The 16,325-nt window shown below is 41.4% G+C and overlaps 1 protein-coding gene across 1 annotated transcript in view; it reads right to left on the bottom strand.

Annotated features, from left to right (window-relative positions):
• Mrc1 (mannose receptor, C type 1) overlaps window positions 1-16,325 on the bottom strand; it is a 102,610-nt gene that overhangs the window by 32,499 nt on the left and 53,786 nt on the right. Inside the window, exons 12-15 of the mRNA NM_008625.2 lie at window positions 10,339-10,538; window positions 6,879-7,006; window positions 5,992-6,079; window positions 4,581-4,725 (exon numbers count right to left, since the gene is read on the bottom strand). Of these exons, the coding sequence (NP_032651.2) occupies window positions 4,581-4,725; window positions 5,992-6,079; window positions 6,879-7,006; window positions 10,339-10,538 (561 nt within the window). The remainder of the gene's footprint in view (window positions 1-4,580; window positions 4,726-5,991; window positions 6,080-6,878; window positions 7,007-10,338; window positions 10,539-16,325) is intronic.

Below are 16,325 nucleotides of genomic sequence, written 5' to 3'. Positions count from 1 at the left end.
GTTTGAAGTTCTCTATCTTTGTTGGATCTTTCTGTGGTTTAGGTATCAGAGTAATAGTGGCTTCATAAAATGAGTTGGGTAGTGTACTTTCTACTTCTATCTTGTGAAAAAGTTTGTGCAGAACTGGAATTAGATCTTCTTTGAAGGTCTGATAGAACTCTGCACTAAACCCGTCTGGTCCTGGGCTTTTTTTGGCTGGGAGAATATTTATAACTGCTTCTATTTCTTTAGGGGATATGGGACTGTTTAGAAGGTCAACTTGATCATGATTCAACTTTGGTACCTGGTATCTGTCCAGAAATTTGTCCATTTCGTCCAGGTTTTCCAGTTTTGTTGAGTATAGCCTTTTGTAGAAGGATCTGATGGTGTTTTGGATTTCTTCAGGATCTGTTGTTATGTCTCCCTTTTCAGTTCTGATTTTGTTAATTAGGGTTTTGTCTCTGTGCCCTCTAGTGAGTCTAGCTAAGTGTTTATCTATCTTGTTGATTTTCTCAAAGAACCAACTCCTCGTTTGGTTAATTCTTTGAATAGTTCTTCTTGTTTCCACTTGGTTGATTTCACCCCTGAGTTTGATTATTTCCTGCCGTCTACTCCTCTTGGGTGAATTTGCTTCCTTTTTTTCTAGAGCTTTTAGATGTGTTGTCAAGCTGCTAGTATGTGCTCTCTCCCGTTTCTTCATGGAGGCACTCAGAGCTATGAGTTTCCCTCTTAGAAATGCTTTCATTGTGTCCCAAAGGTTTGGGTACGTTGTGGCTTCATTTTCATTAAACTCTAAAAAGTCTTTAATTTCTTTCTTTATTCCTTCCTTGACCAAGGTATCATTGAGAAGAGTGTTGTTCAGTTTCCATGTGAGTGTTGGCTTTCTGTTCTTTTTTTTGTTATTGAAGATCAGCCTTAGTGCATGGTGATCTGATAGGATACATGGGACAATTTCAATATTTTTGAATCTGTTGAGGCCTGTTTTGTGACCTATTATGTGGTCAATTTTGGAGAAGGTACCATGAGGTGCTGAGAAGAAGGTATATCCTTTTGTTTTAGGATAAAATGTTCTGTAGATATCTGTCAGATCCATTTGTTTCATCACTTCTGTTAGTTTCAGTGTGTCCCTGTTTAGTTTCTGTTTCCGTGATCTGTCCATTGGTGAAAGTGGTGTGTTGAAGTCTCCCACTATTATTGTGTGAGGTGCAATGTGTGCTTTGAGCTTTACTAAAGTTTCTTTAATGAATGTGGCTGCCCTTGTATTTGGCGCATAGATATTCAGAATTGAGAGTTCCTCTTGGAGGATTTTACCTTTGATGAGAACAAAGTGCCCCTCCTTGTCTTTTTTGATGACTTTGGGTTGGAAGTCAATCTTATCAGATATTAGGATGGCTACTCCAGCTTGTTTCTTCATACCATTTGCTTGGAAAATTTTTTCCAGCCTTTTATTCTGAGGTAGTGTCTATCTCTTTCTCTGAGATGTGTCTCCTGTAAATAGCAAAATGTTGGGTCTTTTTTGTGTAGCCAGTTTGTTAGTCTATGTCTTTTTATTGGGGAGTTGAGACCATTGATGTTAAGAGATATTAAGGAAAAGTAATTGTTGCTTCCTGTTATTTTTGTTGTTAAAGTTGGCATTCTGTTCTTGTGGATGTCTTCTTTTAGGTTTGTTGAGGCATTACCTTCTTGTTTTTTCTAGGGCGTTGTTCCCATTCTTGTATTGGTTTTTTTCTGTTATTATCCTTTGAAGGGCTGGATTCGTGGAGAGATAATGTGTGAATTTGGTTTTGTCATGGAATACTTTGGTTTCTCCATCTATGGTAATTGAGAGTTTGGCTGGGTATAGTAGCCTGGGCTGGAATTTGTGTTCTCTTAGTGTCTGTAAAACATCTGTCCAGGCTCTTCTGGCTTTCATAGTCTCTGGTGAAAAATCTGGTGTAATTCTGATAGGCTTGCCTTTGTATGTTACTTGACCTTTTTCCCTTACTGCTTTTAGTATTCTATCTTTATTTAGTGCATTTGTTGTTCTGATTATTATGTGTCGGGAGGAATTTCTTTTCTGGTCCAGTCTATTTGGAGTTCTGTAGGCTTCTTGTATGTTCATAGGTATCTCTTTCTTTATATTTGGGAAGTTTTCTTCAATAATTTTGTTGAAGATGTTTGCTGGTCCTTTGAGTTGAAAATCTTCATTCTCATCCACTCCTATTATCCGTAGGTTTGGTCTTCTCATTGTGTCCTGGATTTCCTGGATATTTTGAGTTAGGATCTTTTTGCATTTTCCATTTTCTTTGATTGTTGTGCCGATGTTCTCTATGGAATCTTCTGCACCTGAGATTCTCTCTTCCATCTCTTGTATTCTGTTGCTGATGCTCGAGTCTATGGTTCTAGATTTCTTCCCTAGGGTTTCTATCTCCAGTGTTGCCTCACTTTGAGTTTTCTTTATTGTGTCTACTTCCCTTTTTAGGTCTAGTATGGTTTTGTTCATTTCCATCACCTGTTTGTATGTTTTTTCCTCTTTTTCTGTAAGGACTTCTACCTGTTTGATTGTGTTTTCCTGTTTTTCTTTAAGGACTTGTAACTCTTTAGCAGTGCTCTCCTGTATTTCTTTAAGTGATTTATGAAAGTCCTTCTTGATGTCCTCTACCATCATCATGAGATATGCTTTTAAATCTAGGTCTAGGTTTTCGGGTGTGTTGGGGTGCCCTGGACTGGGTGAAGTGGGAGTGCTGGGTTCTGATGATGGTGAGTGGTCTTGGTTCCTGTTAGTAGGATTCCTACGTTTACCTTTCGCCATCTGGTAATCTCTGGAGTTAGTAGTTATAGTTGACTCTGTTTAGAGATTGTTCTTCTGGTGATTCTGTTACCGTCTCTCAGCAGACCTGGGAGACAGATTCTCTCCTCTGAGTTTCAGTGCTCAGAGCACTCTCTGCTGGCAAGCTCTCTTACAGGGAAGGTGCGCAGATATCTTGTTTTTGGACCTCCTCCTGGTCGAAGAAGAAGGCCCAAAACAGGGCCTCTCTCAGAAGCTGTGTTGCTTTGGCAGTTCCCAGAAGCTGTCAGCTTCTGTGGTGCAGACTCTCACCTGTGCAGACTAAATTCCTAAGTTCCAGGGAGTCCTGGAACCAAGATGGTGACCGCTGCTCCTGAGGCTGAGGCCGTCTCCCGAGCCAGGCGGACACCTGTCCTCTGGTCCGGACGGTGGCCGGCTGCCTGTGGCCCGCCAAGAGTGCTGCCTCAGCGGCTCTGTGCTTCTGCCCGTCCCAGAAGCTGTCCGGTTCTCTGGCGCACCCTCTAACCTGTTCAGACTAATTTCCTAAGTTCTGCTGAGTCCCGGAACCAAGATGGCGACCGCTGCTGCTGAGGCTGAGGCTGCCTCCCAAGCCAGGCGGACACCTGTCCTCTGGTCCGGATGGTGGCCGGTTGTCTGCGGCCCGCCCAGGCTGCTGCCTCAGCAGCTCTGTGCTTCCGCCCGTCCCAGAAGCTATCCGGTTCTCTGGTGCACCCTCTAACCTGTTCAGACTAATTTCCTAGGTCCCGCGGAGTCCCGGAACCCAGATGGCGACCGCTGCTGCTGAGGCTGAGGCCGCCTCCCAAGCCAGGTGGACACCTGTCCTCTGGTCCGGATGGTGGCCGGTTGTCTGCGGCCCGCCCAGGCTGCTGCCTCAGCAGCTCTGTGCTTCCGCCCGTCCCAGAAGCTGTCCGGTTCTCTGGCGCACCCTCTGACCTGTTCAGACTAATTTCCTAAGTTCTGCTGAGTCCCGGAACCAAGATGGCGACCTGTAACATATTTTCTATCTGCCAGAGTAAAACAAAGCTACTAACAACATAAAGAGGCCACAGTGAGTCACTGGCAGGCAGCAGGAGACTGTTTTTAAATTTAAATTCAAAAGGATACTAATCCAGAATGTGGAAACATGTGCATCCAGCCAGCAGAGGGCAGTACCGGGTCTCTTAACTGCAGAATGGGGGCAGCGGCCATGATTCCCCAACAGCAGAGGGCAATGTGGTTCCATCCTCTTATTGCTATGGCGTCAATATGTTTTAATTCAAGGGTCAGCTTGTTTCCTCGGTGTCATAACCCAGCTCCTCTGACCACAATGCCTAACCTGTCTTTGCTCTAATTTCCAAGATATCATAAATAATATCATGTGAGTCCCACAACACCACGGCCTTCCCTATACTGCTGGTTCTGTGTTATGGATATTAAAATATCAGGTTGAAGGGAGCTTGTACCTGTTTCAGGGATAAAATAGAAGGTCAGAGGGTGAAAGTTCCAGAAAGCAAAACTGCATTGCCTTTCTACAGCACTAAAGGGCAGGTCTCCCATTAGCCCCTGCAGCTGCAGTGGATGGCCAGAGTCCCGGCTGCTGATGGGAATGTTTTTAAGGACGTGACTCTAATCCAGGATTCTTGGTGGCCTTTTGATCTTCTGTTCCTTTGGAACACTTATCTGTTTCCAACGTCCCCATTCTTATCCTGTGAAATAAGGGCCCCACAGTTCCCTGATGCTGGTATTTTTGTTTGTTTGTGCCAATGGAGGAAACAAATTGGGGTATCAGAAGGCTAGCTCTGTAATGTAAGAAAAAGAGGGGACAGATTTGTACCTTTTTGTATCTGACAAATCCAGTTGTTGAGGTGTTCACAGTTGATATCATTCCAGGACATGCCAGGGTCACCTTTCAGCTCACCACAATATTCAACATTTTGGTAATTATTTGGTTCACCGTAAGCCCAATTTTCATAGGAAACCTATGGTGGAAACATCACACTTGATCTGAACCACAACACCAGGTTGCTATGCTGTGCTAGAAACACCACATTAGGCTGCAGATATACCACGTATACCACATTAGGCTGCAGATATACCACGTATACCACATTAGGCTGCAGATATACCACGAACACCACATTAGGCTGCAGATATTAACCACGTATACCACACCAGTGCAAATTCAAATTGGGAAAGGAAAAAGAGGGGCTGTTTGGATTCTTCATTCATTTGCTTTTTACTTTTAGCTATGGAAGCACATTTTATGGACATGGGTGAGAAAGAAACAGCTTTTATTACATGGAAACTTTTAAGCAGACTAGAGTAGGGAATTGGTTTTTATAACATTTCCTTTATTCCCATTAAATAGAATGAATCCAGGGCCACAAGCAATGGGATTTATATGTAGGAAAAAGTTAGCAAGAAACTTCCATATCTCAGTCGGTAGTCGCAATTTCCTAAATTTACAGCCTGTTCTTAAGGGATGATATTTCAGTAAGTTGTTGGAAGCTTTTCATCTATTACACAGGCTACAGAAAAATAATTAGAGAAGAAAAAGTCTTATAAAATGTGACTAACTGAACGACCAGCCTTTGCCAAAATGAACAATGGAAACAACTTGGGAATGTGGGTAGTTTTCAGTGATCAGAGTCTGAAGGGGTCTGGATTAAGAATTATGATCAGTTTTCCATAAACATGAAATCCAGACACCGATGCAGCCACCAAAGAAACCATGTCACTTAAACAAGTACCTTGGAAGATGCCTGTGGGTTCCAAGAGAAAATAGTGTTAATATCATAAAACATCCTTTCCCAGGATGACCAGGACTGCTAAATGTTGCTAGCAAAAGCCAGAGCTTCCCATTTCTCAAATTTGGAGAAGTCCATCTGACTCTAATGGCTACCAAAGTTGTGTCCAGTTTCACTGAACTAAAGGCACCTGCAAAAGAGCTTTGAAGATATTTAATCATCTACATGCTGGCTTTGTGTAGAATTGAGTCATTTGGTATAAACTGGGAGGCATGGTTTTTCATTCCTTAGGTTATTCTCATCCACAACTATGCTTAAAGTATGTGGAGGCCAGGGCTGGACAGTGTATACTAAACTTGTATTTATCTTACATAAAAATGTCTCCAACTGTCTTAATGACATATCTTGATAAAACACCAATAAGTCCAAATAATAATGCCAAAATAAATACACTACAGGGTAAAAAAGAGAGAGAGAGAGAGATTTAAAACTACTTACGGGAGAACCATCACTCCAGGTGAACCCCTCTGAAGGACTTCCATAGGTCAGTCCCAACCAAAACAGCTCATGGTAGCTTCCACTGCTCCTGCAACATAAAAAGAAAGAAGATACCTCATCCTGGAAGGTTTTCAGTCTTTCAAAGGACCATCAAGAGTTGATAGATCCCTCTGAAACACACATTAGATAATACACAAGCAAAGAGAATAACAATTAAATGTGTCCTACAAAATTTGCCTCTGATGGTTAATATTGATTTTACACTTGATGGGCTGTAGAATCATCTAGCAAACAAGTCTCTGGACACATCTCTGAAAAGTTATCTAGATTATGTTAGTCTTGACGAACACCTGTGAGGAATTATCTCGATTAGATTGAAGTGGGAATACCCACTCTAAAAGTAGGTGGCACCATTCCTTGGACTTGTGTCCAATACTAGCTAGCTAAGTACCCCTCTAATTTCCTGTTTCCTAATGCCAATCCAACTTTCATATTGCCAATGTAATGTAACCAGTGGGTCTTCTACTCCTATTACCATGCTCTCCCTGCCATAACAGATATGAACAACCTCTCGAGCTATAAGCCACAATAAACTCTGTCACCTTTAAGTCATAGAGAAAAGTGACTTAGAAAATGTGAATTTGTATACCACTTATCAATATTCTGAACCCTGGAGCACTACTGGGGAGGGGAGAGGATCTTAATAAGGCATCTAAAGACATTCACTCATTCAAAGGTGTGTTGGGGGTCTTGTACACTTATAAAGTGATTGGTTGTAAGATTTATAATATTAAAGGATTGTGAACTGAAACGTAATCAATATTTTCTCAGCATTATAGGAGCCATGGGGGTAACACACAGCAGCCCTGGGCGGAAGAGAGACTTACGTAATCAGCCTCCAAATCACTTGCTGTTCATCTTTACTCTTGATGCTCGCCAGCTCTCCACCTATAGCTTTGCAAAAATCTCGAGATTCAAACCACGTTTTCTTTTCATGCTTTCCTTTTGCATACAGCTAAAAACGGGGAGATTGGAAATTATGTTACATTTGGTAGCTGATTGGATCAAAACAAAGAAGTCATCTACTTTCAATGAGATATCATTTATAGACAAAGCAAGCAGTGCCATGTTCCTAACCAATGCAGGTCTCTTGATTGAAAATCAATTTCTGGGTAACTTTTGGATAACTAAACAAGGGGCGGGAGGTGATTTCATTGAGAAAGCCTTACAAAATAAAAGCAATTTAAAGCCTAGGAGAAGTTAGATTAAAATATTGGAAGCTGAAGACATGTGGACTGTGTATACAGATCATTGTGAAAGAGAGAAAGAGTAATTTGGTTAAGTATTAAAAATTGTATTGGGACACACACACACACACAAAACAAAGTTTTGAAACAGAGAAAATAAACATGAATTAGCAAAAGGCTGTTACCTTTGTCATCCTGTTCAGTTTAAATAATGAATAGCCTGGCAAACTTTCAACCATGTTGGTGGTGTCCTTCAAAAACTGTTGACTCTTTTCTTTAAGTCTGCATATCTTAAAAACTACTAGAACATACACCACAGCAGACTTTCATCTGACAGAAGTGGGTTAATGTTAAATTAAGACTAACAGACTGTGTAAGGAAGTACTAGGTCCTATCATCCTGAGAACTGCAAATAGGATGCACAGTTGGTGTAGGGCATGCTTAATGGCACAAGAGCTAGCTAACTCTAGGGGGTAAGGGAAAGGGTCCATGGTCAAAATGTCAAGTGGCTCAAGTGTTATAGTGAGAAAGGATTCAAGGAAAAAGGAATGTTAGGGAAACAAAGAAGTTTGCAACAGAATGCAAGATGCCAAACTGAACAGGCAAGAGAAGGGACAGGTCCCTGAGCAGCTCACTGGTCTGCTGAAGCTCATGAGGAACACAAGGGAGCCTCCACTCTCCTTCCATACATCTTCTAATGCACCTAACTAGAACAAATAAACGTATCTGCTAAGAAGGCCTACCCATTCCAGGAAGGATAGCCTAGACCACTAAAGTGAACTACAACCAATGCAACTGATGAGGAACAAGAAGCATTGGATTATTTATTGACCCTGTGCAAGTACAGAGGAAGAGATGGACCAGTGACTGACAGCTAGCAGAAACTCACAGTCTAACTAATAAAGATGAAGTCTGTAGGGAATAAAGAGAGGTTCCACCTATCACTAAATGGGTAAGCTACACAGGAACAGGGCATGACTATTTCATTGGTTGGGCCAGAAGAATATGCACAACTAGTTGTACCAACTAGTTGGTCAACCAATGAAATTACCTTAGTCTTTGTCCAGTGTCTACCATAGAATTAAACAGGACAAAGAAGATCAGCAGTCTTTCCTCTTTGGAAAATTCCTTGTACTCTTGGGAGTTACTCTTGCTTTGCCTTTATTATTATTGTCATTATTATTATTTTTATTTTCTTTCAATTTGACAGTTTTTTCTATAATTCTCTTTCAGAAACTACGTTTCTGCTTTGCTTAATCTGACTAACAGCTTCATCTTTAACCTTTGTTGGCACTCAGGCAATGAAACTGGGAGTTATTCTCTCAGGTTTATTTTTGGTGACTGTTTTTGGGCCAAGGATACCTAGGTCAAGAAAGATATCATTTCTGTTTTTTAAAAAAGAAAAAAAGAATCACACCAATACCACTAAACAAGCAGAACCAGAGGTCACTAGAACCACCAAGTTTTTAAAGTTTTCTCCATTATTGTTCATGTGTCATAGTGTCATGGCTCTTATCACCATACCCTTGAAGAAAAGGAATTAGCTTCCTGTGGGTTGTGGCTGCCTAGGTGGTTAACACCAATACCTTGACCTGGACTTGGCTTGAGCACCACAAGTAAGTGTGTCTCAAGAGCATTTCCCTCAATCCTATCTCAGCTTCCTGTATCCTGATATTGAATTTGTTTCCTTAACTTACCTACCCACCAAATGTAATCAATTTCCACATCTTAGAATTTATAAGGATAGTTTTTATATATGTAACACATACTACTCCAAATACTTCCTAAACCACATAATTCATACTGAGGCATATAACTGGATCGGTTGAACACCTGGATTTTGGAGTGACTGGAATTCTAGTTCACAGCATAGCTACAGACAATTCTATTGTGCTTAGTCTCTACAGCCTACTTTACCTTCAGGTATTTGTACCGTGATAGGTGTGGCATTTGAATGGTGATGTATAATATCCAGAATCTATTTTATAAATCCTCTCTTGCCCTGCCCCATATAGTCCCTTTCATGAGAATTATGTTTAGCTCTTAATAGTCAAAGAAGATTAAACAACTCATGGATCCCCACGTCTACAAATAGGAGTTCCAGCTCAACTAGACATTCCCTTCTCCAGTTAGAGACCAGACAGAATTTTCTCAAAGATTTTCTTTTCTTTATTTAGCACTGGGGATGGACCCAGTGTCTCCCACTTGCTATGCAAACACTCTACCCTGTGCTACATTCCTAGGCTTTGATTGAATTCTTCAAGCATCTCACCAAACTGTCTTCTGGAGCATGTCAGGATCCTGTATCTTTGAAAGGAATTGGACAAGAGAGGTCCTGAGCATATGAATTTATCATTAAGTACTAGATACATTTCTGTGTTAGCATAAATCTAAATTTTTCTGTGAAGTTTATGGCAATATGGGGGCGGGGGGACCAAATCCTTATTACATTGGAGTTGTGATGTTCTGTTTGTTTGATTGGTTCTGGTTTTGTTTGTTCCTATTTGTGTTTGACTCGTTGATTATTTTGGTGGTTGCATAGCAGAAAATAGAGGGTTCAGTCTAAGAATATGTAAAAATAATGACAGAACAATGAATCCTTATTTAAAGGAATTGAGGAGCAACACTTTCACCATCCATCATTATAATCATTAGGTGATAAGTTAGAGAAACACAACATGAACTATGTAATACTGACACAATATAATTGTAGACCAGTTTCTCAATTAAGTTAGCTAAAGCTCGGGCTTGAAGGCAAGGGCAAAAGAAAATGCCAGAGGTTAAAGTAAGGAAGAACAGATGTTTTCTTAAAACAAGCATTACAAGCTCAATACAGGGCTAGGAAGTCACAGAGGAGAAACAAAGATGGAATGATTACAACAAAGCAGATGAGGCAAGAGGTCTGAGAGTCCTGTCTGGGCTGTTGTCTGTGTTTGTGGGTCTCCATTAATGAGTCATTTATCTCTATGCAAAGTGTTATCAATAAAATCACATTAAAATGTCTACAGCTGGAAATGAAGCTGGAAGTTGCATCTTCTGTAGTTTGGCTTTAGTTCTTGGATGTTTCAGGTTCTTTATTAATTTGGCGAGTGATCCTTACTTTGAAACACATGCTGGTTTTACTGGTGGTACCCCAGTTTTCTGGACATTTGGGTTCAGGAGTTGTTGTGGGCTCTGGTGGGCGAGTCACTCCTTCTGCCCAATGTTTGCACACAAATTTTGCCTTTTCTTCACAACTCAAAACATCCCATAAGCCACCTGCCACTCCGGTTTTCATGGCAACACATCCCGCCTTTCGTCCTGCATTAAACATAAAGTAGAATTCAATCCATGGGTTGCTTACTGAATATCTACCATGCTCAAAAAAGGCAATCAAAGTGGTGAAACAGTGCGCTCATCCCCTGCATGTAAGAATGAAATGTAGCGGGTCGCCATCTTGGTCCGGGACCCGCCGAACTTAGGAAATTAGTCTGAACAGGTGAGAGGGTGCTCCAGAGAACCTGACAGCCTCTGGAACAGGCAGAAGCACAGAGGGGCTGAGGCAGCACCCTGTGTGGGCCTGGGACAGCCGGCCACCTTCCGGACCGGAGGACAGGTGCCCGCCCGGCTGGGGAGGCGACCTAAGCCACAGCAGCAGCGGTCGCCATCTTGGTCCGGGACCCGCCGAACTTAGGAAATAAGTCTGAACAGGTGAGAGGGTGCGCCAGAGAACCTGACAGCTTCTGGAACAGGCGGAAGCACAGAGGCGCTGAGGCAGCACCCTGCGTGGGCCGGGGACAGCCGGCCACCTTCCGGACCAGAGGACAGGTGCCCACCCGGCTGGGGAGGCGGCCTAAGCCACAGCAGCAGCGGTCGCCATCTTGGTCCGGGACCCGCCGAACTTAGGAAATTAGTCTGAACAGGTGAGAGGGTGCGCCAGAGAACCTGACAGCTTCTGGAACAGGCAGAAGCACAGAGGCGCTGAGGCAGCACCCTGTGTGGGCCGGGGACAGCCGGCCACCTTCCGGACCAGAGGACAGGTGCCCGCCCGGCTGGGGAGGCGACCTAAGCCACAGCAGCAGCGGTCGCCATCTTGGTCCCGGGACTCCAAGGAACTTAGGAATTTAGTCTGCTTAGGTGAGAGTCTGTACCACCTGGGAACTGCCAAAGCAACACAGTGTCTGAGAAAGGTCCTGTTTTGGGCCTTCTTCTTCGGCCAGGAGGAGGTCCAAATACAAGATATCTGCGCACCTTCCCTGTAAGAGAGCTTGCCAGCAGAGAGTGCTCTGAGCACTGAAACTCAGAGGAGAGAATCTGTCTCCCAGGTCTGCTGATAGACGGTAACAGAATCACCAGAAGAACAATCTCTAAACAGAGTCAACTATAACTACTAACTCCAGAGATTACCAGATGGCGAAAGGTAAACGGAGGAATCTTACTAACAGGAACCAAGACCACTCACCATCACCAGAACCCAGCACACCCACTTCGCCCAGTCCAGGGAACCCCAACACACCTGAGAACCTAGACCTAGATTTAAAAGCATATCTCATGATGATGGTAGAGGACATCAAGAAGGACTTTAATAAATCACTTAAAGAAATACAGGAAAACACTGCTAAAGAGTTACAAGTCCTTAAAGAAAAACAGGAAAACACAATCAAACAGGTAGAAGTCCTTACAGAAAAAGAGGAAAAAACATACAAACAGGTGATGGAAATGAACAAAACCATACTAGACCTAAAAAGGGAAGTAGACACAATAAAGAAAACTCAAAGCGAGGCAACACTAGAGATAGAAACCCTAGGAAAGAAATCTGGAACCATAGATTTGAGCATCAGCAACAGAATACAAGAGATGGAAGAGAGAATCTCAGGTGCAGAAGATTCCATAGAGAACATCAGCACAACAATCAAAGAAAATGGAAAATGCAAAAAGATCCTAACTCAAAATATCCAGGAAATCCAGGACACAATAAGAAGACCAAACGTACGGATAATAGGAGTGGATGAGAATGAAGATTTTCAACTCAAAGGTCCAGCAAACATCTTCAACAAAATTATTGAAGAAAACTTCCCAAATCTAAAGAATGAGATGCATATGAACATACAAGAAGCCTACAGAACTCCAAATAGACTGGACCAGAAAAGAAATTCCTCCCGACACATAATAATCAGAACATCAAATGCACTAAATAAAGATAGAATACTAAAAGCAGTAAGGGAAAAAGGTCAAGTAACATATAAAGGCAAGCCTATCAGAATTACACCAGATTTTTCACCAGAGACTATGAAAGCCAGAAGAGCCTGGACAGATGTTATACAGACACTAAGAGAACACAAACTGCAGCCCAGGCTACTATACCCAGCCAAACTCTCAATTATCATAGAGGGAGAAACCAAAGTATTCCACGACAAAACCAAATTCACGCATTATCTCTCCACGAATCCAGCCCTTCAAAGGATAATAACAGAAAAAAACCAATACAAGAACGGGAACAACGCCCTAGAAAAAACAAGAAGGTAATCCCTCAACAAACCTAAAAGAAGACAGCCACAAGAACAGAATGCCACCTTTAACAACTAAAATAACAGGAAGCAACAATTACTTTTCCTTAATATCTCTTAACATCAATGGTCTCAACTCGCCAATAAAAAGACATAGACTAACAAACTGGCTACACAAACAAGACCCAACATTTTGCTGCTTACAGGAAACTCATCTCAGAGAAAAAGATAGACACTACCTCAGAATGAAAGGCTGGAAAACAATTTTCCAAGCAAATGGTATGAAGAAACAAGCAGGAGTAGCCATCCTAATATCTGATAAGATTGACTTCCAACCCAAAGTCATCAAAAAAGACAAGGAGGGACACTTCATTCTCATCAAAGGTAAAATCCTCCAAGAGGAACTCTCAATTCTGAATATCTATGCTCCAAATACAAGAGCAGCCACATTCACTAAAGAAACTTTAGTAAAGCTCAAAGCACACATTGCGCCTCACACAATAATAGTGGGAGACTTCAACACACCACTTTCACCAATGGACAGATCATGGAAACAGAAACTAAACAGGGACACACTGAAACTAACAGAAGTGATGAAACAAATGGATCTGACAGATATCTACAGAACATTTTTCCCTAAAACAAAAGGATATACCTTCTTCTCAGCACCTCATGGTACCTTCTCCAAAATTGACCACATAATAGGTCACAAATCAGGCCTCAACAGATTCAAAAATATTGAAATTGTCCCATGTATCCTATCAGATCACCATGCACTAAGGCTGATCTTCAATAACAAAATAAATAACAGAAAGCCAACATTCACATGGAAACTGAACAACACTCTTCTCAATGATACCTTGGTCAAGGAAGGAATAAAGAAAGAAATTAAAGACTTTTTAGAGTTTAATGAAAATGAAGCCACAACGTACCCAAACCTTTGGGACACAATGAAAGCATTTCTAAGAGGGAAACTCATAGCTATGAGTGCCTTCAAGAAAAAACGGGAGAGAGCACATACTAGCAGCTTGACAACACATCTAAAAGCTCTAGAAAAAAAGGAAGCAAATTCACCCAAGAGGAGTAGACGGCAGGAAATAATCAAACTCAGGGGTGAAATCAACCAAGTGGAAACAAGAAGAACTATTCAAAGAATTAACCAAACGAGGAGTTGGTTCTTTGAGAAAATCAACAAGATAGATAAACCCTTAGCTAGACTCACTAAAGGGCACAGGGAAAAAATCCTAATTAACAAAATCAGAAATGAAAAGGGAGACATAACAACAGATCCTGAAGAAATCCAAAACACCATCAGATCCTTCTACAAAAGGCTATACTCAACAAAACTGGAAAACCTGGACGAAATGGACAAATTTCTGGACAGATACCAGGTACCAAAGTTGAATCAGGATCAAGTTGACCTTCTAAACAGTCCCATATCCCCTAAAGAAATAGAAGCAGTTATTAATAGTCTCCCAGCCAAAAAAAGCCCAGGACCAGACGGGTTTAGTGCAGAGTTCTATCAGACCTTCAAAGAAGATCTAATTCCAGTTCTGCACAAACTTTTTCACAAGATAGAAGTAGAAGGTATTCTACCCAACTCATTTTATGAAGCCACTATTACTCTGATACCTAAACCACAGAAAGATCCAACAAAGATAGAGAACTTCAGACCAATTTCTCTTATGAACATTGATGCAAAAATCCTTAATAAAATTCTCGCTAACCGAATCCAAGAACACATTAAAGCAATCATCCATCCTGACCAAGTAGGTTTTATTCCAGGGATGCAGGGATGGTTTAATATACGAAAATCCATCAATGTAATCCATTATATAAACAAACTCAAAGACAAAAACCACATGATCATCTCGTTAGATGCAGAAAAAGCATTTGACAAGATCCAACACCCATTCATGATAAAAGTTCTGGAAAGATCAGGAATTCAAGGCCAATACCTAAACATGATAAAAGCAATCTACAGCAAACCAGTAGCCAACATCAAAGTAAATGGAGAGAAGCTGGAAGCAATCCCACTAAAATCAGGGACTAGACAAGGCTGCCCACTTTCTCCCTACCTTTTCAACATAGTACTTGAAGTATTAGCCAGAGCAATTCGACAACAAAAGGAGATCAAGGGGATACAAATTGGAAAAGAGGAAGTCAAAATATCACTTTTTGCAGATGATATGATAGTATATATAAGTGACCCTAAAAATTCCAACAGAGAACTCCTAAACCTGATAAACAGCTTCGGTGAAGTAGCTGGATATAAAATTAACTCAAACAAGTCAATGGCCTTTCTCTACACAAAGAATAAACAGGCTGAGAAAGAAATTAGGGAAACAACACCCTTCTCAATAGCCACAAATAATATAAAATATCTCGGCGTGACTCTAACGAAGGAAGTGAAAGATCTGTATGATAAAAACTTCAAGTCCCTGAAGAAAGAAATTAAAGAAGATCTCAGAAGATGGAAAGATCTCCCATGCTCATGGATTGGCAGGACCAACATTGTAAAAATGGCTATCTTGCCAAAAGCAATCTACAGATTCAATGCAATCCCCATTAAAATTCCAACTCAATTCTTCAACGAATTAGAAGGAGCAATTTGCAAATTCATCTGGAATAACAAAAAACCTAGGATAGCAAAAACTCTTCTCAAGGATAAAAGAACCTCTGGTGGAATCACCATGCCTGACCTAAAGCTTTACTACAGAGCAATTGTGATAAAAACTGCATGGTACTGGTATAGAGACAGACAAGTGGACCAATGGAATAGAATTGAAGACCCAGAAATGAACCCACACACCTATGGTCACTTGATCTTCGACAAGGGAGCCAAAACCATCCAGTGGAAGAAAGACAGCATTTTCAACAATTGGTGCTGGCACAACTGGTTGTTATCATGTAGAAGAATGCGAATCGATCCATACTTATCTCCTTGTACTAAGGTCAAATCTAAGTGGATCAAGGAACTTCACATAAAACCAGAGACACTGAAACTTATAGAGGAGAAAGTGGGGAAAAGCCTTGAAGATATGGGCACAGGGGAAAAATTCCTGAACAGAACAGCAATGGCTTGTGCTGTAAGATCGAGAATTGACAAATGGGACCTAATGAAACTCCAAAGTTTCTGCAAGGCAAAAGACACTGTCTATAAGACAAAAAGACCACCAACAGACTGGGAAAGGATCTTTACCTATCCTAAATCAGATAGGGGACTAATATCCAACATATATAAAGAACTCAAGAAGGTGGACCTCAGAAAATCAAATAACCCCCTTAAAAAATGGGGCTCAGAACTGAACAAAGAATTCTCACCTGAGGAATACCGAATGGCAGAGAAGCACCTGAAAAAATGTTCAACATCCTTAATCATCAGGGAAATGCAAATCAAAACAACCCTGAGATTCCACCTCACACCAGTCAGAATGGCTAAGATCAAAAATTCAGGTGACAGCAGATGCTGGCGAGGATGTGGAGAAAGAGGAACACTCCTCCATTGTTGGTGGGATTGCAGGCTTGTACAACCACTCTGGAAATCAGTCTGGCGGTTCCTCAGAAAATTGGACATAGTACTACCGGAGGATCCAGCAAT

This window comes from Mus musculus, chromosome 2, assembly GCF_000001635.26.
Source record: "Mus musculus strain C57BL/6J chromosome 2, GRCm38.p6 C57BL/6J".
Classification (NCBI taxonomy): Eukaryota; Metazoa; Chordata; class Mammalia; order Rodentia; family Muridae; genus Mus; species Mus musculus.
The sequence above is the reverse complement of the archived record's forward strand: the minus strand, read 5'-3'. Positions and strand labels throughout refer to the sequence as shown.